Genomic DNA, 27,058 nt, shown 5'->3' on the forward strand with positions numbered 1-27,058 from the left:
ACGGGTACTATATTAGCTATCTAGGTGGAATGATGAATGGGATAAATAATTCTTGCTTTTAACATCTTATTTACTTCTTGGAAGATGGCATTAGGGACTTTAGGATTATAGTTCCTTTGTTTCTGCCAGAAAGGGACTACATCAGGCTTCAGTGGAATTTCGTGTTTTACCTTCCCATTTCTATAACTTTTCATATCTTCATAGCTCCAAGCGAAAACATCTCTATATTCCATAAATAGATTCTTTGCGGCCTCTATCTCTTCGGGTAAACAACACTTCCCAATGTTAATCAGTTTGGGATTATGAATATCTCCAATGTTATCTCCTTCATATTCACCCATTGTTGGCCCCTTTTCTGCTCTCTTTTGCTTTATGTAAGCATCATATCTATTAAACAATTTTTCTAAGGCCATGAAATATGGGGGAATAATGTTGCCTTTCAACTGAAATTCCACATTTTGGCTCTGTTCTTTCTCTACAATAGGGCTTTCATGATTACTTCCATTGGATTTCGTGTTTTACCTTCCCATTTGTATTCAACTGAATTTCATGTTTTACCTTCCAATTTTACTTCCATTGAATTGAATTTCATGTTTTACCTTCCCATTTCTATAACTTTTCATATCTTCATAGCTCCAAGCGAAAACATCTCTATATTCCATAAATAGATTCTTTGCGGCCTCTATCTCTTCGGGTAAACAACACTTCCCAATGTTAATCAATTTGGGATTATGAATATTGTTAACTCCTTCATATTCACCCATTGTTGGCCCCTTTTCTGCTCTCTTTTGCTTTATGTAAGCATCATATCTATTAAACAATTTTTCTAAGGCCATGAAATATGGGGGAATAATGTTGCCTTTCAACTGAACTTCCACATTTTGGCTCTGTTCTTTCTCTGCAATAGGGCTTTCATGATTACTTCCATTGGATTTGTGCTCAAAGCTAAACTTGTTATTCTTAAGGAACATCTGCAAACTTTAATCATCATTGAAAACTTGCCATTATTTTGTGTTATCCGGAATGGCAGATCGATACACAATTTCGATCTGGTACTTCTTGTCTTGGAAATCTGGGTGAGGAAGTAATAGGGAGGCAGAGACAGCTAAGGAATCAGCTTTGGTATTCATCTCTCTCGGAACTGCTTCAATAGAGAAGGCATCTAGACCTACAATCTCATCCCAGACTCTGTTCCTGTAATTCTTCAGCTTGTGATTTTTAACAGAATACTGCCCTTTTACCTGCTTTACAATAAGCTCTGCATCACCTTGGGCTTTTAAAATCTTTATTCCTCTTTCTTTTGCTGTTATTATTCCAAGTAATGAGGCCTCATATTCCGCAATGTTATTCGTATTCCCAAATTCTAATTTGAAAGCCATAGGTTTAGGTTCTCCTTCTAGGGATATCAATACTACACTAGCTCCAGATCCTGAAGAGGCACAACTTCTGTCAAATTCAAGTGTCCATATGCCTGGTACATCTTTATTTTCATTGGAAACTTTATCACTTTGATTTTCGTCTATTTGTTCTTTTGGGTTTTCTTTAGTAAACAACATATAATTGCCAAATTCTAATTCTTGATATGGGATCTGAGCTTTACGATCGTTTGATTTCAACACTATGAACTTTTCCTTTTCTTCAGGTTCTAATTTGACTTTCTTATTCCCAATAGGTATTACTGCTTGGGACCAGTCTAGTTTTATTTCTCCTTCTAAGTCACGACAAAACCTTCTACTTAACAGAAGTCCATAGCTTGCTGGGATATCAACTACTAGGATAGTCAATAGGAGCTTCTTTTCTGGATGTGAAGCTAAAGCTACTTGAGTGTCTTTAATCTGTCCCTGTAAGGGAAATTGTTTGGCATCCATTGAATAGCATCTTCCATGCACTTTAGTAAGATTGAGATCCAAAGCTTTAGCTATAGAGTAAGGCATGACATTATCTGATGCACCCGAATCTATTATACAATTACTGAGTTTACATCCATTGATGTACAATGAGATATAAAAAGGTTTAGGCTTTTGCCCAGGAGAGGTTGCTAAAACTGTGGAATCATCTTGATTAAACAAACCAGATGTCAAGGTTTCGTCTTCTTTGTCAACCATTATGTTACAATTAGCATCTGATGTGTTTCCTTTACATCGGTCTACCAGTCTTTTTAACGCAGAAGGATGTGACTTTAAATAATCAATAGTGGAAATTTGAATTTTTGACTCTTCACAAAATTGAATGAAATCAAAGGATGTCTTGTCCTTACCCGTTTGTGAAGTATATGCTCCTTGATTAGTATGTAGATTGCTTGTTGAAGGACTGAAGTCATTCCTGTGAGTGTGACTAGAGGTTTGATTCTTTAACCTTTGTCCACTATGTATGAAGTTCCATCAATAGTTGCGTAACACTCACCTTTTGATTTAGAATCTGATTCGTATTCTAAAAATAAATTTCTAGAGTCGCCATTTAAATAAGAATCAGGCTCTGAACAAGGAGCCGCAGTGTTTAATTCATTAGTAGATAACAATTGCATCATACGGGCAGTCTCCCGACAATTCTCACTGCCATGATTTGTGGTCAAATGAAAGACGCACATATTTTCCTTTTTTGGCAGTGCTTCAATTTGCAACCTAGGTTGTGAACTTGTAAGCTACAGAAATCTACTTTCATTGCTTCTTCCTGGTGAATTTTGGTAATTCCGTTGACAAGAGCTATTGAATCCGGGTAATTGCTTCTTCATTGCTACTAGTTCATTAGACAACTTCTGAATCATCTCTTCCGATGATGTGGTATTACTAGAACTCCCTTTAGTTTGAAGTTCTCGTTTCGATTTTCCCGCGGAAATTAAATCATCCTCACATTCAATCACTTTCTTTTGTGCGTCAGCCAGATCAGTGGGATGTGCTCTTCTCAGATCATAATTATATCTGGAGGCATAGCACTAATAAAGAAAGTTTTCAGATTACCAGGTGTGGGTCTATCAGTAGTAGGAATTCTGCTATTAATCTTATTGAATTTTGCAACGAAATCCCTCATGCTCATAGTTGGTTGCTTCTTAATTGAAGTTATCTATGTTAGCAAGGCATGTTCATCTTCCGCAGTTTTAAATCTTGTCTCAAATTCAGTTCTCATTGTATCCCAATCAGTTATTGAGCCATAAGCTAGATGATAAAACCAATTTGTTGCAGTATTTGTGAGGGCTCGTACGAACAATCTTACAGCAAGATCTTCATGTCCCACTCCTAAGATATGAGTAGCCGCAAAGAAAGCTTTAATGTGTTCATCTGTAGTGACTTTCCCATCACTTGAGAATTTAGGAAAATTCTTCCTTGAACCGACCGAGAGTGGATGGTAAGCATTTAGTGCTAACGGTCCTGTTGCTGCGGCCCATGGAGCGGCCATGATTGTTCTAGCAGTATATGGCGGAAAATTAACAACTGGAGGGGCAGTAACTCTGTGAAGTGCTAATAGTTGACAAGTGGAGTGTGAAGTGCTGGCGTCCTGATTTCTAACAGGGAAAGGAGGTCGACTCTGACTTTTACCTTCACCTTTCCTCTTTGGGACGTCTAAAATAGGAAAGCCGAGCTCTGCAAGTTTATAAAAGGTAGTGTCTTGCCCACCCTGTTCCTTGGTACTTCTGAGGAACGTAAATTGTTCCGAGATGCTGGGTCTAGTTTATCTCTAAGCTTATTGTCTTAATTGTCTTTCTACTCTCCGGATATCTCTCCTTTGAACATCTCTTTCCAAGGCTTCAACTCTGCTTTATTCTTCCTTTAATACTTGGCTAGCGTTCCGATAATGTTCAGTATTCCTTCTATGTCTCCAAATGAATGTGTTGAGGGATGAAATTATGTCCTCTTGGTCACCCAATTGGAATAATATTTTCATGAGGTAGTACCATTTTTCCTGATGACATAGGCTTTTTGTTCAAGTGACTCTTCATATTCCCCAGTAGAGTTGCCAAAAATCTGTTGGTAAACAGATTTGTCCTTTCTTGCTCCTTAGGAATATGACTCTTAGTGCCCAAATCATGAACAATATTTGGTTACAATAGTTGAAAAGCCGTTCTTTGATTACTGGCCTTTCTCTGAATTGGTAGGTACAGCTCCCTTACGGAATGATATGCAATGAATTATGTTTTGATCCTAAGACTAACACAGGGTATGCTCTTAACCCGAGAGCAGAAGAGGCAAACCGAATTAAGCCTAAACAGAACTTAATCTAGGCAAGGAGAGCTTTCTAGTCTATGAACCGAATGGTAGAACTCACACATCCTATGAATTCACACACTTACCACTTAACTAATCTACAACAACTATTAACAGAGATATAAATGAAATAATGAAAAATTTCCAAGGAGTCCTCTGAATATTCCACAACACATCCTACTGGGTTTATTCACAACCTCAAAACAAAGGAATGAAACATCCTTTCCTTCCTACTGTAACTTAGTTTAAGAGAAAGAATCAGCTAATTAACAACTATCAACTAACTGGAATAAAAAATAATTGACATAAAAATACTCTTCAATTGACTCTGCAACATCAAGTATCCTACACCAAAAATTTTCTGACCTTTCATTAATCATTCAACTTCATACATATAGAGTTTGAGAGATGACTGTTACAATAGGAATTTTAATCAGTTCATCTTCTGAGGATGACAAATGGCAAGATGCCAGTTTATTGTATTACAAAATTTACAAAAGAAAATGAAAAGGGGGCGTGAGCTGAATCACTCGGACTTCTTTCCTTTTTTCAGTTTTCGCTCTATATGCTTTAGCAACAACTATAATTGGAATCAATTCTTTGTGATTAGGCACATGTACATTAGTGAATCTTAAGAGCCACTTCAAATGCTCTCGAGCTAGCTCCTTCACTGCATTTAATTGACTTGTCAATTCTTTAGCAGCCACGTTTACGCATCCACCAAACGTCTGTAGCTTTGTCGCTCTGTTTTGACTGCTTGAAGCCATTCCCAATAGGTTACGCAAGTACATGGAGAAGTTGTTCTTCATTACCTCCACTCCAATAAGAGCTTTCCCTTGACCGCTAGTTTGTGGATCAGTGCGTAATCCCTTCATCGGTTCAAATGCCCTCTCTTGAGTTCTCTTCACTTTATCTCCTGTTTCCTTGAGTCCTTCAGCTTCTTGAATCATCTCTAGCTTGAATTGCATACCTTGAAGCCATTCAAACAGAGGCTCAGTTCCTTTCTTCAAAATTTTCGCTTCAACCACCTCCTTTGCCTTCATCTGGATGATCATTTCCAGGAGGGAAATGCACTCATCACATCTTGCCTTCTTCGTGACCAAAGTGTTGCGATTAGATATGATATTATCCTTCTTAGTTTCCAATCGAAGGATAACATTTTCAATTTGATCGATCAGAGCAACTCAATCTGCTTTGAGTTTCTCAATCCAGTCGTTTCCGATTTGGCCAAAATGCCTATCTTTCTAAAGCTGTGAGATGAAACCTTGCAGTTCTTCTGCTGTAAGGTTCTCAGTAGCAGGCACACCAGTAATGGTTGCCAATGGAACATCTAACTGCCTGATAAATCTTTTCAATACTTCAATCTCTGCCTTTATCTTGATTTTTGACAATTTGAGGCTCTTCAGTTGTTCTTCTATCACTTCATTACTTGATCTCCATAAGCCCACCCTTGTATCATGTCTAGCCTCTCCAAGATCAATTGAATGCAGAGTGAAATCATTAGGTGTCATGTCTTCAATTCTCCCTGCTTTGTTTGGCTTTGCTATCTCCATGGTTAAGTGTCCTGTTTCTGGATCTTGCCCAAGTATTGATAGAGTCTCGTGCTTATTAGCTTTCACTATTGCAGACCTAGAGCGAACTGCTTGAGACACAGTATCTTTTGCAGGGATACTCTCCTCTTTTCTCTTTCTCTTCCTTTCTAAGTTGTCTTCCAACCGGGGCTCTGTACTAATCACTTTAGAAGTACCCCCATGTGACTCTATACTGAACATTTTCTTCTTCACCGTAGTCACTGTTACTGTAGTTGCAGAAAAAGGACTCTTTGGATCTTGAAAGAGAAGCCTAGATGAACTCAGGGTTTTCTCTTCCTCTTGAGTTTTCTTCGTAGCTTCATCAGATTCAGTGGACTGGTTGCTACTGCTCTTTTCATCCCCGATCTCTACTATCTGAATGGTGGAACTAGTTGGCTTCAAAAGAGGAGCGCTTGCAAATGGACCAGGGCTATGATGAGGGGATGGAGTTGGAGTAATGTGAGGTGGTGAGACTGGAGCAGTAACATGAGGAGGTGAGACTGGAGCAATAACACCATCTTTCGGCTCTTTAGTGTTCTTTTCTTTGATGCTAGCTTGGGCTCCAATAACTGGTAGAGGACTGCCTTGGCAAGTTGGAGCTATTGAAATGTTTTTCTCCGGGGGTTGATCACCTCCTCCTGTAGATTGAGCAGGTCCTTGAGCAGCTGTAGTTGTAACACTGGGTGTGGCACTCTAAGAAGAAGTAGGAGTAGTAGCGGCTGGAGAAGCTTGAGTAGTCTTACTCTTACTCCGGCCCTTTTTTGCTGTCCACTCAACCCATTTCCCAGTCCTCTTGATGATCCGAGCCATCATAACATCAAAATCTTCCTCTATATCCACATAGGGTTCATAACTGATAGGAGTATTGCTTAGTTTAGTCAAATATGTATTGCTATACATATTATGCCCATCATCTTCTAGCCGTTCCACATCTAAGTTAATGCCATATGTCTTTATTTAATCCACTGTCAATCTAGCAAAAGCTCGATCTCGGCTCTCTAGCTCATCTTTACAATCTACCTAGTAATCTTCTATGGTAGTTACGTGCTTTATTACGCTTCCAATTTGAAGTACATCTCTGGCATAATTCTTAGGATCAAACATGGGCCTTACCAATTCATATTGTTCAAGTCTATATTTGTTCTCGAATGCCTTGAGCATATTCTTAGCATTGGATCGAGACTCAGAACTGTAGGCCCCAACTTTCATGTGAAATTCATACCCCTTCTTCAAACTGGCGCTCAACACGTTCACCTGAATCGCTTGCCTAACAATCATGTTGTTCGAGTATCTAGGCAGCTTCATAGGAAATCCATCAAACGCTGCAAGACTCAAATAAGAAAAAGATGATAATTGAATGAAATAACTGCCGAATTGACTGATGACCGCCATTGCTTCTGGACTGAATCTCCGGTCTAGACATCCTTGGAGGTCCCTGCATATTCTCATCGTGAACGCATCATTTACTCGGATATACTCCGCATAACTATTCTGTAACTGCAGACATGGATAAAATTCATAGCTTTTCACATCATCAGGAAAATTCTCTAATCTGGGGAGTCCCAGCCACAATTATAGGGAAGCCAACATATATATCAAGAAAGAAGACATATAAAATGAATTGTAGAACTTAGCCGCACTGAGAGCCCTAGACAGATGTTCACTAACCTCATATGCCCAGTTAACATACTGTGTATTTGAGCAAATAATTTGCACCAAAAAGAAGTATTGTTCTACAAAATTAAGGGCTTCTACTTCACCTTTAAGTCAATGCAAGAGGACTAGAATTTCCACAATCTCAGGCTTGAGATCAGTGCCGAAAAGGGTTTTAGGGACCTTAGTCTTAACTCCCCTTGGCTTTTGGAACCAAGACCCCGTGATCTCTTTTTGCCACACCATCTTCTTCAGAGAGAATTCAGACATAGCTCCTCCAATTGTTAATTCAGAGAACTCCTCTTGTTCTAGAATCCGCAGGTAGTTCACTATCATTTCCCTATCAATTGAGATTAGCACTGTTTGATTTGGTAATAAGTTTGCTTTGTATCCGGATTGTAATGATTGATGCATTCAATAATCAACTCTGGAGCTTGTACTGCTATTGGAAATCTGGCTTCCTCTACTAATCCACTTCCTTGAAGTTTCTCCGTTATGGGGTGAATTGGCTCCATTCTTAGGGTCCTTTGGAAGTCTTGCATATCAAAGAAACTGAGTAAAGTGTCTTTAATATTCTTCCATGTTGACTTAACTCCACCCAGCCCATCAAAACCAGCAAATCTTGTGGCCATCTTGTCCAATATTGAGGTGAACTGAAACTCAACAATTGCGAATAGTGCCAAGAGTAAACTCTATAACTCTGAAGGTTTTTGAGAGAACTATTCAAAATAATGGCATAACAGTTTAATAGAGAAAGCGGTAATTTGAAAATTTGTTATGCTTATCTTTATATAAGAACCCTTGATCTGCTCGTTGAATTTCATGATCCGTGCCACACAAGCAAATTTATGGATAAATCCATTGGATTAGTAAATACGAGGGTTCTAACGGATTTTTCCTTGTCTTTTCACTGTTTCCACTGGTCCAACGGTAACTTTCCTTTATTACAAACTTATTTTCCGTTTTAATCGAGTTTCGGAAAAATAAGAACGGAGTACTCCTTGGGAAGAAATCCGCCTGACTGGATTCTGTTTAAAATAACTTCACAAACTCAATTGATTTGCTTCAATTATCTTTCTCAAAACATCCCATGATCAATTTACACAATTACTATGCTTGCAGGAACGATTTTCCATTACATGCGAAAAATTGCTCTCAAGGGTAGAAAGCCCGCAGAGGAGAAGGCAATTTCCACTTTTCCACTTTTGCCCTTGTTTTACCTTCTCTGCTGTAACTACTTTACTCTAAGCCTTCGGAAAATATAAAAATGACTTCGCGAGTGAAAAATGGGACCCACTGACTCACTTTACCTTTTCACAAATGCCTTTTCGAAAAACTGACTTCTTGGTTCGAAACCCGCCGAGGAGAAGCTGTTTCTAAGTTTTTTGCCGATCTTTTTCTTAATCATCTTAGTGAGTTTTGAATGATTCCCACAGTGAACACATGGCAATACTTGAATGATCTGTCCATAACATAATTTTCCTCTCTTTATTTAAGCTTGCAAACCACATTTGTAAATCTCGGCGGAGTTTCACCTTCGGGGTGCGAAAACCTGCCAAGGAGAAGACTAAACTAGATTTTCCTCCAGTTCAACTTTCTTTATGTTTGGAACAAAATGAGCTGCAAGTAAGTTCATCTGAAGTAACATAATTCAAGAATGTGCATCGAGCAAGGTCCTAAACTAGCCAAAAGACTCATGTTGATAAAGAAAACCCACCTCGCCATATAATGCGGGAGAAAAGAAAAGATGAAAACCCGATGGAGATACTTGTCATTTGAGAAAGAAAGGACCAACTGACTCGACTAGACTAAACACAATACAAGTTAATTTCCACTTTGCAAAATTGGTACATGGTGAAAATTGGGGCAACAATGTTTAATTGCTTGATCACATATCTGAAGAAGAAGCTTTACATAAGGGTCCTTTGGCGAGATTGTCAAGTTAACAATTTTGTTAAGAAATTCCATGTAAGGAGGTTTGGAGTTCGATGGAATCTCATGATAATTGTTCATCACTCTCAAAAACAAATGTGTCGAGGTTTCACCCTCATTCCTTTCCAAATTGAAAAAGGTATCAAGTGGAGACATGTCAGGATCCTCTTCCATGTTGCAGCTTTGGTCTTCATATTGTTCATAATGCATCTCTTCTTCGTGGCTTGCATCATCAAATTCAGATAGGAAGCATCTTTCAAATTCTTTCCAAGATGAGATACATGTGTGGGTAATGATTCATATGCTTGTCTCGCATTGTTCTTTAATGTTCTGGCAAACAACTTCATCACTTGATCTTTTGCACAAATTTCATAATCTTATATAAATGTGTAGAATGCATCCAAATGTCGAATTGCCGATTCATCCCATTCTCCATGGAACTTTGGTACCAGTTGTGAAAGCTTTGGAGATAACTTGCTAGGGTCATAATCAAACTTGCTGAAATCCAATTTCTTGATGCCATCTGGAACAAAAGGATTTCTTTCAAATGATCAATACATTTGAAGAAACTGTATAACACTTCCTTTTGGGTCTTCTCCCTCCGTAGTGTCACTAATGATTCAGGCACTCCTTTTGTTGAAGTACCAATCACAACACAATAGAGTCGCCACCTCCAAATGGAAGAAACGAATAATCTTCAAGAATTTGAGTTCTTTCTTCCAGCAGAGTATAGAGTATACCTAACCTGTGGAAAGGGTTTAAAGAAGACATACAATGCTCTACAAGATACAATCTCCACAGATCAATTATATTTATAAAATAATTATGAGATCAAAGTCTTCAAGGAAATTAAAATGCACAATATTAAATGTAAAAACCATATTAATCCAAATCAAAATAAGAAATCAAATAGAATCTAACTCTTACTAGTCTATAGTCAGAAACTCTTAGGGTTTTCTTTGCAACTCTCCCCAGTAGAGTTGCCAATCTATTGGTTCCCAAAACTGGAGATTGGAATCCTACAAGCCTTGCCTGCTCGATGTTGGGATATCCAATTGGTTAAGGCCAATTTGATGGAACTGAACAATACGGGCTGAGTTCCCTGCACTTTTGGCTCTGCAAATCCGAGGCGGGTGTACTTGATCCTAGATAGGAACCTTAAATGCAAGAAGCTTAAAGTAGATTGGTTAAAACGTGAATACAACAAAAGCTTTCAAAATGGCAAGAATTATTGAAAACTTCAAACTTTGTGATTTGTGAATAACAAATGAATGATTGTATAAATGTGATAATGTTTTAAATAAAAATAATTATAAATTAATGCAACAAATGAATATATTAATTCCTTCAAGGAAAGAAATGAAACAGTTTCCAGCATATGGATTATAAATCAAGAGTAAAAGACCAGTGCTTTTAATTAAATGGGCAATCAGAGTCAATATTATAAGTTGAAACGTACAACTTTATAAAGTTCAATATATTTAAACTATAAACAATTTTAATTTTTACTATTTAGACTTATTTTAAAAGAAGCGTTGTATATCAAAAGCATACATGTCATTGAATTTCTTGAAAGAGAGATTTTGAAGTTTGAACAAAGCAAGTGGAGATCGAGAATCTTTGAGCATAAACATTGATATTGTCTCAGATCGAACTGTGTTGAATAGAGCATCAGCAATCTGAGTGTCTTCAACACAAGTTTTCCAACAATAAAATCAGAAAGAGTTTTGTTTGGTTTAGAGTTTAAATTTATCTGATTTGTCCTTTATGATTGTCTTATTATTTGTTTGTTTATAATTCATTATTACAATAAGTGGGTCAAATTGTTCGCTCCTATTTAAATCTGATAAATACGAATATTGTAAATATTGTTTTTTTCTTTATTTGTATCTATTTTGTCCATTAAATGGTTAAAACATTATAGACTGATTTGAATAAGTGTAAAAGCGAAATAGTTTGATGCATTGTAATGACTGAAATCATTTACAAATATTAGAGAATCAGCATCATAAAGTTGTATGTGAGAAATATATATTTGACTGTATTTCCCAATTAAAATTTGGCACTGATCATTAATCTGTTCATGATTTTCAATCCATATGCTGGCAACGCTTTAACCTGTTTCCTTTTAAGAGTTTGAATCTTATTCGTAGTAGTAATCCGTTTTAAAATTTTCCTTTCAGCAGCATATAATACTAATAAAGTAATCAAAGTTTGAAGAGTAATAGTTATTAATCGCAATCCAGAAGGTATCCTTGAATACTTGCCACTTGAGGAATTTATTTTTGTGTTATAATCCGTTGTAAATCATCTTGGATCCAAGTTTTTACTATCCAAGATTTGGGTGAGCAGGCCTTGGTCTAACAGAGCCAAAAGTACAGAGGATTTGAATCAATTCGATTGATCCTATTAAGTTGGGCCAAAATCAATTAGATACCTAGCATCGAGTAGGAAAGGCTCGTAGGTTTCTAATCAGCAATTTTGATAACCAACCCCTGGGACTCATCCAAAACCTTCTCGGAGTCATCATCCAATATCTGACAAGGGGTGTCATACCCAGTACATCTCATAGCATCATCAATTGGATCATTAGATGTGTCCATACTATTTGCATTGACATCTCCTGACAAAGCCTCAATTACGGACTTCTAACTCTGCACACGAGTCAACTCCAGGCTGTGAATCGGTATTACTAGAGCATAAACCCACATCCACTGACTTCGTTGAAACACCGACATCACCAACATCACAACTGGGTGACTCTATACGTGCCTCGGTCCCACCTGAGGAAGCAACTACCTCCTGCACTATAGCAACACCATGGGATCTCACATACAAATCTCCAATAATAATCCTATCCTCGAGAGAGCCGAAAGTATTAGTGGTAACAACTGCATCAACTGTCTCTGTACTATCCGTAGCAACAGCTCTGGGAGCCTCAACCTACTAAAGCTTGGTGCCGCTATCCTTTGCTACCACTAACACAACCACGTCCCTGTGAAATAAGTCCATCGTCAACATTGCAGATAGGACTAGCAGGTGCTGTAGTAAGCATAGGTACATTTGCATCAGGGACTCCTATCGGGGAAAACTCAAGCTTCTTTCTTTGCAACCTCGATGTCGGCCTTCTAAAGGCGGAAACCATATACCTTGCTGCCCTTTCAATTGTCTCTGGATCCGACAAGCTCTATCAATCTTTGTTGATGAAGCTTAAGTTTCTCCATACTCTCTTGCAAAGCATTCATCTTCGCGCTAACTTCCTCATTACTCCACTTCTAGAATTGTCAGTCCTCCTATATCTGTCCATGGTTAGAAATAACAAGAGTGCTGATCACTTTGATCATAACAGTTCTGAAATAAAATAATTTTCCTACCCCACAAGATGCAGGAAACCGCTCTGATACCAATGTAATAACTGCAACCGGTTATAATTTTGTGAAACACGAAATCTTTCTCAAATTCAATTGTTTGACATTTTCTCAAACACTTTGCAAGCAAGCTCTGATACCAATGTAATATCCGTTGCCCAAACTGACTGATTTTAGTTCAAGTAATATTGTCAAACACTTGTATGCTGCCTTTCTCTTTACTGATTTTTTTGTGTTTCAGATTCTTTGATATAGTTTGAATGATGCTAAGAAATTTAGTATGTTCGCAAATGATATTACAATATCTCTTACAATGAACTAACATGCAAGTGTAGTTCTTTTTAGTCTTTTCAATGCATATACATGGAAACTAGATATGGAATGCATACCTACAGTGAACTGACATTTTGACAAACAATTGGCATACAACTATTATGCTGATCATATATGCTATTAGATGCACATTTCATCAAACAAATGGTATGCAACATATGTCTCCTTTATTGAATTTATTCCCATGTCCAGTGTTGCTATGAATTTGCCAAAATAAATGGGCTTACAATAACGACTACAACAATGCCAAATCTGATTCTGAGTTATCACTTATAACAGCAAAATCATATGCCTAAGATTACAATGCTAACTACTAATAGTTGTAAAAGGAACCTGATAATAGTGATGCCCACGAATGGAGATGAAAGTTGCAATTGGAATCAAGTATAAATACTGTAGCACAACATTGTTCACGCTGTAATAACCCTAATAGATTATAACTTTTCCAAACACCAAAAATCTTTATACTTCAGTTATTTGACATTTCGTCAAACACTTTGCAAGCAAGGGTCATCTGACTGATATAACTTTTCAGATTGCTGCAATGATTTTTGTTTGGTTTTGCCTCAAAGAGAATGCTTACAAAAGACTCCAAATTTGTCTAAACAATGACCTAACATAAATATGCTACTAATTTTGGCAATAGTGAATGCATATATGAGTTCTAATCATGAAAATGATCACCTACAACCAACTGGTATTTTAACAAACAGTTGGTATGCAAGCTAACTGGCTGATAAAAAATGATATATTAATGCTCAAAGACAACTATTAATGACCAGCAATTGTATCTCCTTGATTGAGTATCCAATACAATATTCATACTAAGTTAGCCAAGACTCTTGGCATTTACAAAGATATCAAAATATGATGATTGCTGGTAAATAATATGCACCTACAGCTGCCAATGAAAACTAATGCAATACTAAATATCTAACTTCAATACTCCCGTACTGCAGTACGCTAATCACATGCATGATTAAATACAACTAAAGCCATGGATTGCTGATACCATTGTGAGGAATGTAAAAATGAATGATGTATCTATTAATAAATGATAGGTCTGATACGAAATGACAATTACAACAACACTCTATAGTGAAAGGCAACTATGAAAATACACATCAGACCTGGCATATGAAGTCGCCTTAGAGAATAGATGTATTGCAATACCACTGAACAGAAAATAACTTCTTCAAATGCCCAAGTCGTGCCTCTCTAGCTGCCGCCCCTGATTGTAGATGGCTGTAATAATTTTCTTTGCTTTTTCGAATTTGCTTTTTCGGATTGCTTTTATTTTGGATTGCTTCTCCGGACCTGCTTTTTCGGCCTGCTTTTTCGGTTCTGCTTTTTCGGTGTGCTTTTTTCGGACTGCTTTTTCGGCCTGCTTTTTTCGAACTGCTTTTTCGGCCTACTTTTTCGAACTGCTTTTTCGGCCTGCTTTTTCAAACTGCTTTTTCGGCTTGCTTTTTCGAACTGCTTTTTCACTTCAAATATTTTTTCTCAATGTAGCACAAATAGAAGACTGAAGTATCTTCCTCGCAGTTGCGATAATTCAAGTGATATTTCACACCCTCAAAATCGCGTACCAATTGAGAGTTTTCGTTCTCAATGGCCAACTGTGACTATTGCAGAAACCCTAAGCTCCACAATGCACATCAACAAACATCAACATCAACAACAACAAATCTGGATGATTAGAATGAAGCCCGGGGTGCCTATTTGTTCTTTTTCGTCCACTTTCTCCAGAAGCTTCTAGAACATTATTTTGTTTTATCTATTAAGTGACTTTATAAAATATTTTATAATTCAAGTCACTTTATTAAATTAATTAAATATAAAGTTACCTTTTAATATTTATTTATTTGATAACTTTATAAATAATTAACTTAATACCACTCATTTATTTAATTAAAATAATTAATTAGTCATCCTCATAAAATATTCATTATTTTGGACAACCTAATTAATTAAATTAATTAAATCAAATTGCCTCCAAAATGGGGACATGAAAGTCCGCCCTTCCTGAAATTGCTTGTCCCCAAGCAATGGTTGAACAATAAACCAATCAATCTGCCTGGATCCCAAATGTAGTCATGTACTATACAGCTATCAATCAACACAGGCTCCTGTAATATCCTCTGCAATATAACCAAGAGGAATCCATAATCAAACTGACAATTACAGCTCAACCAAACTCCAAAATCACAACTACCAACACAGTAAATACCATCAACGCATCCCACTGGCCTATATGGAATGTACAATCCAACTCTGCAACAATGGTGAACGCTCTTGAATGAAACTGTACCAAGTATGGAGAATCCACACACTAAACAACTCCTATAGTCAACACAACTCTGCAGATCACCGGCCACTGTCTGATAGCCATAACTCCCATGCACTGCTGATGGTGAAAATACATCACAAGATAAACAGCAAGAAATGGAACCCAAACCAAATTTGCCTGCCATCAACTCTTCAGAAAAGGATCAAATGCTAACTGATACACATACCCTGCAGTATAATGCTGATAAAAAGAACCAACCTCAGTCAACAGCTCACCATGAACAAGTGATACAACCCACTGTGACTGATCACCAGCTAAGTCAGGAGATGTCATAGCCAAAGGAGTAGAATCAATAACAACAACTGCTGAAGCATCACTCCCAAACTCCTGCTCTAAGTCGTGTATTACCAAGCTGTCAACCGCAAGACCTATCGCCATGTCATGCTCATCACAACTCTCATCTCGAGGCATCAAACCGTCCCATAACTGATGACAAGCACTAGGAACCAAAGTACATCTCTGTATCATCATCTCATCAACATGGTCATCAAAGATAAATTGATGAGCATACCTCATTGTGTAATGCCGATAGAATGCGCCAATCCCAGTCAGTGGCTCAGACTGCAATCTAGATGAAACTAATTGCAATCGATCATTAACCATGTTGGAACTGACTACTACCTCCGAAGATATCACCAAGGGAGTATTACTAGCAGGAACCATGCCAACCACCGGCTCACCAACATCACACATGATCTTTGATACAACATCTCTAGTCTCCGTGCCATCAGTACTAGAGGCCACCACAATGTTAGGCATACCACAGCAATCTGCTGCAGCACCCAACTCAACTGATCCTGACTCTAGTGGGAACGAACCTGATATGCCAATGTTAGTATCAAGGATGGATGCATCCCCATCTCCACTGTCTTTGACAATCTCGACTATGGACATCCTCAGATCACCAGACACCATAGCTTGTGACTGTACAGAATCTGGTAAAGACTGCAGTCACTCTAACTCCATGGTCACCTTAGCCAAATGAAACCGTGACTCCTCGAAAGCCAACTGTGTACTCTCAAGAATCTCAGAAGTCACCTCGAGTTGTTGAGTAAGCTCACTCACCTCATCTTCCTTGGCCAGTAATGTATCGTATGCTGTACTCCGCCACTCCATAAGATAATCTTTGTCGGCTACCAACTGCATATAATTCTGTTTCAGAATCCGGATAGCCTCCCATAAAGAGTGGATCTTTGTCAAGGAAAGATAACTGCCTCCCTGCTCATCACTAGTAGGAGAACCCCATCCATAAATTGCTAACAATTGACGAGCAACATCGAAATGCTGGCAAGCTATAGCAATGTCTCGCTCATTAACTCTCCACTGACTAGACACATGATTGCACTGGTTAGACTGTCTCCTACAAACCTCCTGTGACGCACTATCTAAAGGAGTATCCTCAAAGTTACTGGTCTCTAGAGTATTACCATCCATATCCTGTGAATCAACTCCAAAGCTCATATCAACATAAGGAGTATCAAAGTCTGTAGCACTGCTGTCCAACTCCTCTGTACCAAAAGAAACTGCCAAGGAAACTAAGTCTTCAAAACTGCCCACTGCATCCTCCTGGATGTCATCAATGCCAATATGATCCTGGGACTCATTTGTACACACTGCCAAATATGAAAGATCATCAACAGATTCCAGCAAGAATTGTCGATTGGATATATGAACAAAGCCCAACACCAGTGAATAAAAACTAATACCAACATCAGACAAGTTGCTGGCACAAGGAAAGACAACACCGTGCAATCTGCTAATCAAATCCATGATAGCATCCAAACAATCATTGCTACCAAAAAGTGATAATGATCTCTAGTCAACTGAATCCGAAACGCCAATATAACAATCTTTAATCCATATCTGTAAACTAGAATCAGCTGGTAACTCAAGCAAACTCCTCACCTGAGTAATATGACCAATACCAACTAACTCCACATACTTGTCTGACATTGTCCCTGTATCCTGGATGTGAATGCAAGATGAAATCACAACATTATCAATGACCACATATGATTTACGTGCCGCAGAAAGCTGAGTATAAGGAGTGCAAGATGAACTAAACTCAACTCCATGCCATGCTTATCACCATGTCTCTCCCAGTCCTGTAATGCCAATGGAGTATTTACCAAAGAAGCTCGAGTGTCCTCAAGCTCGCGAGAAAGCCTGTCGACTTCCTTCTCCTTCCTCCTCAAGGCATCTGAATAATCTCTGACAAGGCTAAGAAAATGGTCACGATCTGATAGAAGATGTAAATAACTCAACTTCATCGTTCCCATTCCTTCCCTAATCGCCTGTAACTCAACACAAGAAGACTTCGCCTGAACTCCCTTATGTCTACCTATAACTGAATCATCCGAATGTGATCCTCTATCATATCCCGCATCCTGTCATGATGAGATAATGAAGTTACAATACTATCTTCGCTCACCTTGAGCTCGCTGGACAAATCCTGTGAAGTACTACCAGTCTCAACCTCATATGACGAAGCATCTAATTGTGCCTGGTACTCTCTCTTAGCAAAGTCATGAATGCTCAATGTCTACTCATCTCTGCCAGGTATCTCACCATCATGCACAACAACATCCTCATAATCATCATCTGAACCCACTACATTGTAGTCACTGCCTGTTGGAACTAAACCATCCCGAGTACCTGTGACATCACCCTCTGACGACCTGTATACAATTGTCTCAACTTGAGTATCAAGTTGACCGTTACTATCAATTTGCATAATATCCATTCCCACTACCTTCTGAAGTATTGTCTGCCCAACATCTTCCTCTAAGCTAGTCTGATTTTTGTCCTCCCTAGATTTGACTATATGCTGGTCACCAACTGCTGCAAACTCCTTGTAGAGGTTTCTAGATACCTCACTTGTAGAGACCTCTTGTTCCTCTTTATCTTTGTTCTGTGATGTATTCCTCTTAAACATGGAAACCATCAATTCATTCATCATTTTCTGACTTTCATCCAACCTTTTCAAATTTTGTTTAAGCTTCTTCATATCCTTGTCCCACTGCTTCTGGGTACTTGAAGTAAACATGATGAACTAACTGATTCAATGTCCAATCTACCCAACAAGATGGCAGGTCAATAGCTCTGATACCACTATAATAACCCCAGTAGATTATAACTTCTCCAAACACCAAAAATCTTTATACTTCAGTTGTTTGACATTTCGTCAAACACTTTGCAAGCAAGGGTCATCTGACTGATATAACTTTTCAGATTGCTGCAATGATTCTTGTTTGGTTTTGCCTCAAAGAGAATGCTTACAAAAGACTCCAAATTTGTCTAAACAATGACCTAACATAAATATGCAACTAATTTTGGCAATAGTGAATGCATATATGAGTTCTAATCATGAAAATGATCACCTACAACGAACTGGTATTTTAACAAACAGTTGGTATGCAAGCTAACTGGCTGATAAAAAATGATATATTAATGCTCAAAGACAACTATTAATGACCAGAAATTGTATCTCCTTGATTGAGTATCCAATACAATATTCATACTAAGTTAGCCAAGACTCTTGGCATTTACAAAGATATCAAAATATGATGATTGCTGGTAAATAATATGCACCTACAGCTGCCAATGAAAACTAATGCAATACTAAATATCTAACTTCAATACTCCCGTACAGCAGTACGCTAATCACATGCATGATTAAATACAACTAAAGCCATGGATTGCTGATACCATTGTGAGGAATGTAAAAATGAATGATGTATCTATTAATGAATGATAGGTCTGATACGAAATGACAATTACAGCAACACTCTATAGTGAAAGGCAACTATGAAAATACACATCAGACCTGGCATATGAAGTCGCCTTAGAGAATAGATGTATTGCAATACCACTGAACAGAAAATAACTTCCTCAAATGCCCAAGTTGTGCCTCTCTAGCTGCCGCCCCTGATTGTAGATGGCTGTAATAATTTTCTTTGCTTTTTCGAATTTGCTTTTTCGGATTGCTTTTTTTTTGGATTGCTTCTCCGGATCTGCTTTTTCGGCCTGCTTTTTCGGTTCTGCTTTTTCGGCCTGCTTTTTCCGGACTGCTTTTTCGGCCTGCTTTTTTCGAACTGCTTTTTCGGCCTGCTTTTTCGAATTGCTTTTTCGGCCTGCTTTTTCGAACTGCTTTTTCGGCCTGCTTTTTCGAACTGCTTTTTCGATTCAAATATTTTTTCTCAATGTAGCACAAATAGAAGACTGAAGTATCTTCTTCGCAGCTGCGATAATTCAAGTGATATTTCACACCCTCAAAATCGCGTACCAATTGAGAGTTTTCGTTCTCTATGGCCACAAATATTTTTTCGCAATGTAGCACAAATAGAAGACTGAAGTATCTTCCTCCCAGCTGCAATAATTCAAGTGATATTTCACACCCTCAAAATTGCGTACCAATTGAGAGTTTTCGTTCTCAATGGCCAGCTGTGACTATTGCAAAAACCCTAGGCTGCACAATGCACATCAACAAACATCAACATCAACAACAATAAATCTGGATGATTAGAATGAAGCCCGGGGTGCCTATTTTTTTTTTTTCGTCCACTTTCTCCAGAAGCTTCTAGAACATTATTTTGTTTTATCTATTAAGTGACTTTATAAAATATTTTATAATTCAAGTCACTTTATTAAATTAATTAAATATAAAGTTACCTTTTAATATTTATTTATTTGATAACTTTATAAATAATTAACTTAATACCACTCATTTATTTAATTAAAATAATTAATTAGTCATCCTCATAAAATATTCATTATTTTGGACAACCTAATTAATTAAATTAATTAAATCAAATTGCCTCCAAAATAGAAGTTGAACTGCATACATGGAAAGATCAGCATCGATTGAGAGAGTATATACCATAACCCATTACTTAGCAGGTACACTATATGTACTAATATGCAGACTACTCAAAATACAACAGTTCTGTTAGGGATCAGGAAGATTTAATACATGATTACAATAATAAAAAGATATACTGATTTGATTTAATCACAGGCTCCAAATATATTGTTGCTGACATCTGCTTTGTTTGATTCAAAGGTAGCAATTAGGGCCTCCCCAACAGATTCTGAGGTGATAGGATCCACCTAGGAGGGGTTGCGCTTTGCTTTGTCTTGTTCAATTTTTTTGTTTCTTGCTAGATATCATTGCTTTTGTCTTTTCTTAAACTGCTTAAGAGAATCAAGTTCTTCCTTATTTAACAGTTCTTTAGAGGTGTCAAAATAGTGGGCAGATTGAACATCCTGTTTGTAGATCAGCATAGCTCCTTCACGGACAAGGATCATGAATCTGTCTTTATGAATATTCAACACCAAAGAGACCCGTGACATGATTTGAAAATGGGCAAGTTTAATGTTAAACTCAGTAAGACTCCTGCATCCTTGAAAAAATTCTTTGTTCGTCCTCATCCAGAGATACAATAAGATCTCATTTGAAAGAGCAATCGAAAATTTGTTAAATTTCAAATCAAAGATATCAATCAGACCAGTAAGAGTGTCATGCCTAGAAATGTTAGGTTTGGAACTCCATACAACATGATGAGTCAAAAAATAGACCAAACCATTTTAGCGAAAGAACAGTCAAAAAAGAGATGCTGAAAGGATTTTGAACAACAATACAGAGAACAAAAGATAGGTTCAATACATATAGAGGAGAGGACAAAGCCAATAGCAAGTTTTTTCAGGAGTTACCATCTAAAACGTAGTTTTTAAGGTTCCACATGCGAATGCCAAAAAAAATCAAAGTAAAAAATCCATCTAAAGTTAGGCCAATCCAGTTTCCAATTGTAATTAATCTTGTTAAAAATGCAATCATTTATCTTCATCATATTTTGAATCTTTTTTGTAGATGTGTTGAAAAGTTCTCCATCATTCCATTTGAGCTTCTGCAAATAATTATCATGTGTGTAAACTTTTCGTGGGAACCACTGACCAACCACCATGGATATAAGATTATAAGTCTGAGGAAGGACTATTGAACTTGCTCTTGATTTCCTCCCAAGAATCCATCTGGTTATCAATTAGGTTATCTCTAACAAGAGGTCGGCCCACTTTTTAGCAGAACAAGATTGGTTAAGGACCAAAGGTATATCATTAAGGTAGATACCCCAACGAAGGGAACGGTCAAGGACAGAAAAAGATGGGGGCCTCCCACAACATTCTTGGAACAAATAAACTACCTCAACTGAGACCAAGCCTTCCAGATAGAGAGAAAAACTTTAGAACCAAACACTTTGATTTTGAAATCACCAAGGACAATGTAAAAAATCGGGGTAGCCTTCCATCTTTTTCCTTTACAAGCAACAAATTTTTGGATATTGTTTCTGATCAGGACTTTCCAAAGTTCATCTCCATTCAGAGCATTGAAAATCCGCTTGGGAGCCAAGGCTATCCCATGGTCTTTTAGGTCTTTTGGCCCAAATCCTCCTTTGTGCTTTTGGATAGTGCACCAATCCCATTTAATACAAAGTCTCTTTTTTGCTTCCATACCATCAGACCACATAAAATCTCTTAAGATTCTTTCAAGCTTACAGAATTGGTAGTTAGAAAAGAGCCAGGCTGAAGAAAAAGAGTATAGGGCATGAGAGGAAAGCACCTTTTAAACAACATGAAACCTTCTAACTAGGGAAAGAAGGTGGATTTGCCATTTAAAATGCTTTTTATTAATCTTGGAAAACGCCCATTCCCACATATCTTTGGTGAAATGCTCAACTGCAAAGGGGATACCCAAATATATGACAATGTGATTAGGACCAGCCCATGGCCAACCTTTATCAATGATCCAGCTAGGTCCTATGTTAGACCAACCAATAATATTAGATTTATGAGGGGCTTCTAGCACTAGAAGCCAAACAGAGGAAGTGTAATAGACAAGCATTATCAAAGTTCACCTCAAATAGTTCAATAAAGAGGTTGGTATCATCTACAAGTTGCATATTGATTAGATCTTCATTAGTTAGTAAGAGACCCTTAAGAGGATGACCAAGCTTCAATGGTCTAAGAATATATTGTAGAGCATTAATAACAATCACAAATAAGGCTGGGGCAATAGGGCAGCTCTGCTTGATAGACATAGCTTTGATGAAAGACACACAATTTTGGCAACAACCTTGGTGACCGGCATAACTTGATCTGTACATGTCTTCACAAGATCCATGCGAGCAACTTCTTCAAGTTTTTGGTGTTCTCCCTTGGTTGGTGTAGAAGAAAGTTTTAGCAATTCCTCTTGGAGTGGCCCTGTAATAATGTCTTCTTTTTGGTGTAATGCATCATCCTTATTGCTGCCATCTATTTTCTCCCACTTGTTGAAATGAGATATTAGTTTTTCTTCACAATGCTCGAAAATATGACTGACTAATTTACATGCGGCTATAGAGGGGACACATTCAAGATTACAAACAACCCTTAACATAGATGTGATGGGTTGGGATATTTCATCCATCTCCTCAATGCACAAAATCATACGACTCTCCATAGCAATTGGAATCTTAGTATCATGATCTTCCTTGATGGTGACCAAGAAGTGATGAAATATATCATGGACCAAATTTTGCAATTCGAGATCTTAGAGAAGATTACTTACTTTGACATTTGCACAATTCTCCAATATTGTAGATCTCCTACCAAAAGGGTCACTACTGAAGTCATCAAGACTCTGAAAGTTGTCAACTATCAATTGCAATATCTCTACCATGGTGTTATCAACATACGGTGCTTTAGGACCCAAAATTCTCAAGACCTCGCTGAGACATGCTAGAATTGCCAATCTTTTATCTTTTTCATGGTGTCTCAAAAGCCTGGGTTGACTTAAGGCATCCTTATGAGAGGATTCTCTGCATAAATCTTGAAGGTAATTGGTCCACTTAACACAAAAATACTTCCAATATATCTAATGGAAGATCAAGACCCTCACTGAGCTATTTGTCAATACTTTGTAGTGCCTTCAACCAGTACTCTCCATCGCTGTTCGGGGCCATAGTGTGATCCAAGTACCAAAATCTCTCAATCATCCCAGCAGGCTGGCAAGATCACTAGCTCTGATACCACTGTAGTGTTCTAACAAACTCCAAACCAGAATAGCTGTACGAAAATAAAGAATACACACAGTGAGAGGTACGACTGAATTGGAGGGCAAAATATAGAACCGTACAGTGGGAATTTGCTAGCCGTACGCAGAAGTTTAAGTGGTCGTACGGTATGGAGAGACAATTCGTACGGTGGAGGTTGTGGAAGCCTTATGGGGCAGGATAGTTAGCCGTATGGTGGAAGATAGTTAGCTGTACGGTGGAAGATTGCCAAGCTGTACGGTGTTTTTAGTAGGCTGTATGGTGATTATACTAGGCTGTACGGTGGCTCAAATGGAAGATTCGAAAGCCCATGCCATACAAGGAGGTGAACAACAACACAGATGGATGGATGGGTGAGGAATAAGCAGAGCAGAAACACACAGTTGGGGACGGAAACACAATGTTGCTCATACACAATCACTCAATGTTGATGGAACCCACAAAATAATAGACATGAAAAATGAAAGTGCATAGAACAAAGAATAGATCGAACCAATAGTTGTTTGCAATCTGATGGTGCATCTGACTTGCTGAATCCGAGCGAATCAATACATGCAAGTACGAAATAGGGTGAGGGTTGAATCCCATCGAAACCACACAAGCCAAATAGGGAAGGTCTTTCACTTCCGAAATGGCGAACAATCTCGAACTCCAACAGGAATTCACAGTACAGAGAAATATAATCCAAAAGCATACCTACTACTACCTACAAGCCATGCTTAAATACCCTTCGGATAAACATCCCGAGGGTTTACGAAAATAGCCAACGGCTAACACCTACGAAACAATTAAATAAAAATAGGTCCGAGATATACTAAATCAATCGAAACTCCTAAATACAAACATTAATAACTTGGGCCCAAATTAATTAAAATTGGGAACATTACATGACTGCACGTTTTTCACCTCTTCACCATTGTGGTTTCATTGCCGATGATTCGCAGGTGCATTGGATGAGCATACTTCTCTTATTATACATTTATCATGGTTTAAAATAGTATAATTCTTGCTGTTGATATTCATACTATTTGTGATGGTTCATACAATCATTATGAGAGTCCTATAATTACCATTCGACTTCTTAATGCTGTTTTAAGATACAATAATATTATATAAAGAACCAAAATGGGAACTCTATGAAATTCGCAAGAGGCCATTAGCAAAGCAACATATAATAATCTTAATCCTAATATTTGATTTCTATGCCTAGCCGGCTGTAGTTGGACTTACATTCAGAAAAGATGAAAGTATTAACTTTGATGGAAAAACATTCATAACCTGATATGTATGCGAATGAAGATCTGACTTGAATTCAGCACCCTTCCGTCCTCTAGTTAGAACTCTTACTTGGCATAGTTATATCACCCAAATTCAACTATTGCTTGATTCTAAAATTTGCAAGTTATTGGCGGAAGTAAGAAAAAAACAGTTAGGATATGGAACTCGGCTTGAGCAGAGGGGGTATATGGTAAACGTAGAAGAAAAGGATGGAAAGCTGGGGACAGAGGTGTCCGACTTCTATCATGGCTTCTTCTTAAAGGACTAGCCGTGGCTTTGAAAGATCCCTGATGGATCTCTTCTGCTGATCTGCTGTAAATTTATATTTTTAAATTTGTTTTCCCTGTTTATTAAAATTTTCTTGCAGAGCTAGACAAAAGTTGCAGAAGGGTTTGATTGTTTTGTATTTTTGATGATTTTCAATAAGTAATAACAGAAGTACAATAACATGAACTAGTTCTGAAAATGTATTCCAAATATATTTAAAACAAAGTCGCTTCAAGCAGATTTTCCTAAATATATGCCTAATAAGTAACCAGATGAAGATTTATAATCATATCTAGATGAATACAACCAAGGACAAAGCCAACCAGAAGGCGTGAATGAGAAATATGAGCCCAAAAAGAAGTTACTGCTAGATTCCAGCTCTTCAAGTGCTGCACGTGGAAATAATATGGCTGCCAGGTGCGGCCGTATAGCTGTAAAGTGCCCACACATGGATAAAATGTCCAAACTCTAGCTAAAACTCTGACTGAATATTGCGTTCCCCTGAAGAAACAATGCACAATCTCCAAGATGCTTTTGATTGCTAAGAATCCAAACCATTGTTTTGGGGGCTACATCCCAAATAGGCAAAGCAAGTGGGTTTGACGTTCCAAATGCTGGAAGCTCAATCAGAGCCCAAAACCCAAAACCAAAATGTAATATGTCAATAATGTCTTCGAACTCTATCTTTACCTCCTTATAACCCACCAAACTTAGCTCGAACCCTAAAAGTGTCTCCATGTGGTGTTGGGTTATAAAATAATATATTTCTCATTTTTAAAGTGGTCAAGTATCCAGAAAATGACCTTTTTCCCAATAGAAAGAAATCCGTTCACTATGTTTACCGTACTGGTAAAGAAATCAACGCATACAGATAATGGAATAGAATAGTAGAATTATATTCCCATATGCCAGACATATATTACGCTTCATAAGATGAGTAATAGAAGATGATGCTTTACAATGATCCCAGACGGGATATAAATACTATCCACCGAACCTTCCCGAAGGAGTCCGTTGGCCACAAACATTATGTCCGCTACAAACTATTTACCCATTGGCTACAAAATACAAAACACCAACGACAATCATTCCGTTGGCTACAGAAACACCGCCAGGACCATTCAGTCGGCTGACACACTAAAATGCTCTGAGTCAAAAGAGAAATATTTAGAAAAGTTCGAGACCTTTTCGACGAGCTATAACACCAAGGGATAAGCAATCCAGATGAGGCCAAAAACCCCTTATTACTCCACAATGGCTATAACTTAGCCTTATTTAAATTATTAAAATGCTAACTTAGGAGAATATTTAAATATATTAAAATATTTCCCAAATAGCGAACTGATAGCCAAAACACTTCTATAAGGTGAAACTGAACTCGTCACCTTCGGTGACTGATGCCTGATAATCTGAAATAACTGACAATCTCATCTCTCAAAATTAGGGCTACTCCTAAAAAATAGGAATGTCTCTGAATCTTCCGAAATTGAAACCATAGAATGATCTCGTAGAGACTCAAGAATGTAACCCATCTCCTAAAATGTAGGGAACTCCTACAATTAAGGAACTGCTCTCAATTGCTCTCCTACTGTTTGAAACTCTAGATTCGAACACTGTGTACCCTGACTGAGTCCCTAAACACCACTACCAGCCTACAAGACTCTAATGATAGGCCAACTCTATCGTCTTTGATGTCCACTCTAGAAAGGGGACATGACAGGCTTCTCGGCTTCCATCAGTTTAAAGAAAGAAATCCATTCAAATTCCAATTATTGTTTCGATTTATCATGCGAAATGTTAATTGGTTAAAAGCAAGAATATTAAAAAGAAAAGAATAGAGTTGGAAGATTATAATTCAAATATTATAATAATTCGAATGTTATTATATCTGGAATATTATTATAATCTTATATTTATATATGTACATGTAAATATTAATAGGGTGACATCACTTTATTAAATTATATTAATATAATGGTGCCATTTCATTTTTATATATATATATATGTACGTATATAGA

At 37.6% G+C, this 27,058-nt stretch overlaps 1 protein-coding gene across 3 annotated transcripts in view; it reads left to right on the forward strand.

The window, feature by feature from the left end:
• LOC149534736 (RHOMBOID-like protein 12, mitochondrial) overlaps window positions 1-27,058 on the forward strand; it is a 243,120-nt gene that overhangs the window by 186,353 nt on the left and 29,709 nt on the right. The window contains exon 8 of one of the 3 annotated variants that reach the window (XM_089803137.1): window positions 11,004-11,033. The exons of the other annotated variants lie outside the window; for them this stretch is intronic. Coding sequence (XP_089659263.1) covers window positions 11,004-11,018 — 15 coding nt within the window. The 3' untranslated portion in view covers window positions 11,019-11,033. Of the gene's footprint in view, window positions 1-11,003; window positions 11,034-27,058 lie in introns of those variants that run through there. 3 annotated transcript variants of the gene reach the window in all.

The sequence above is a fragment of the Cupressus sempervirens genome, chromosome 10, assembly GCF_028749045.1.
Source record: "Cupressus sempervirens isolate cs-2001-9-10 chromosome 10, ASM2874904v1, whole genome shotgun sequence".
Classification (NCBI taxonomy): domain Eukaryota; kingdom Viridiplantae; phylum Streptophyta; class Pinopsida; order Cupressales; family Cupressaceae; genus Cupressus; species Cupressus sempervirens.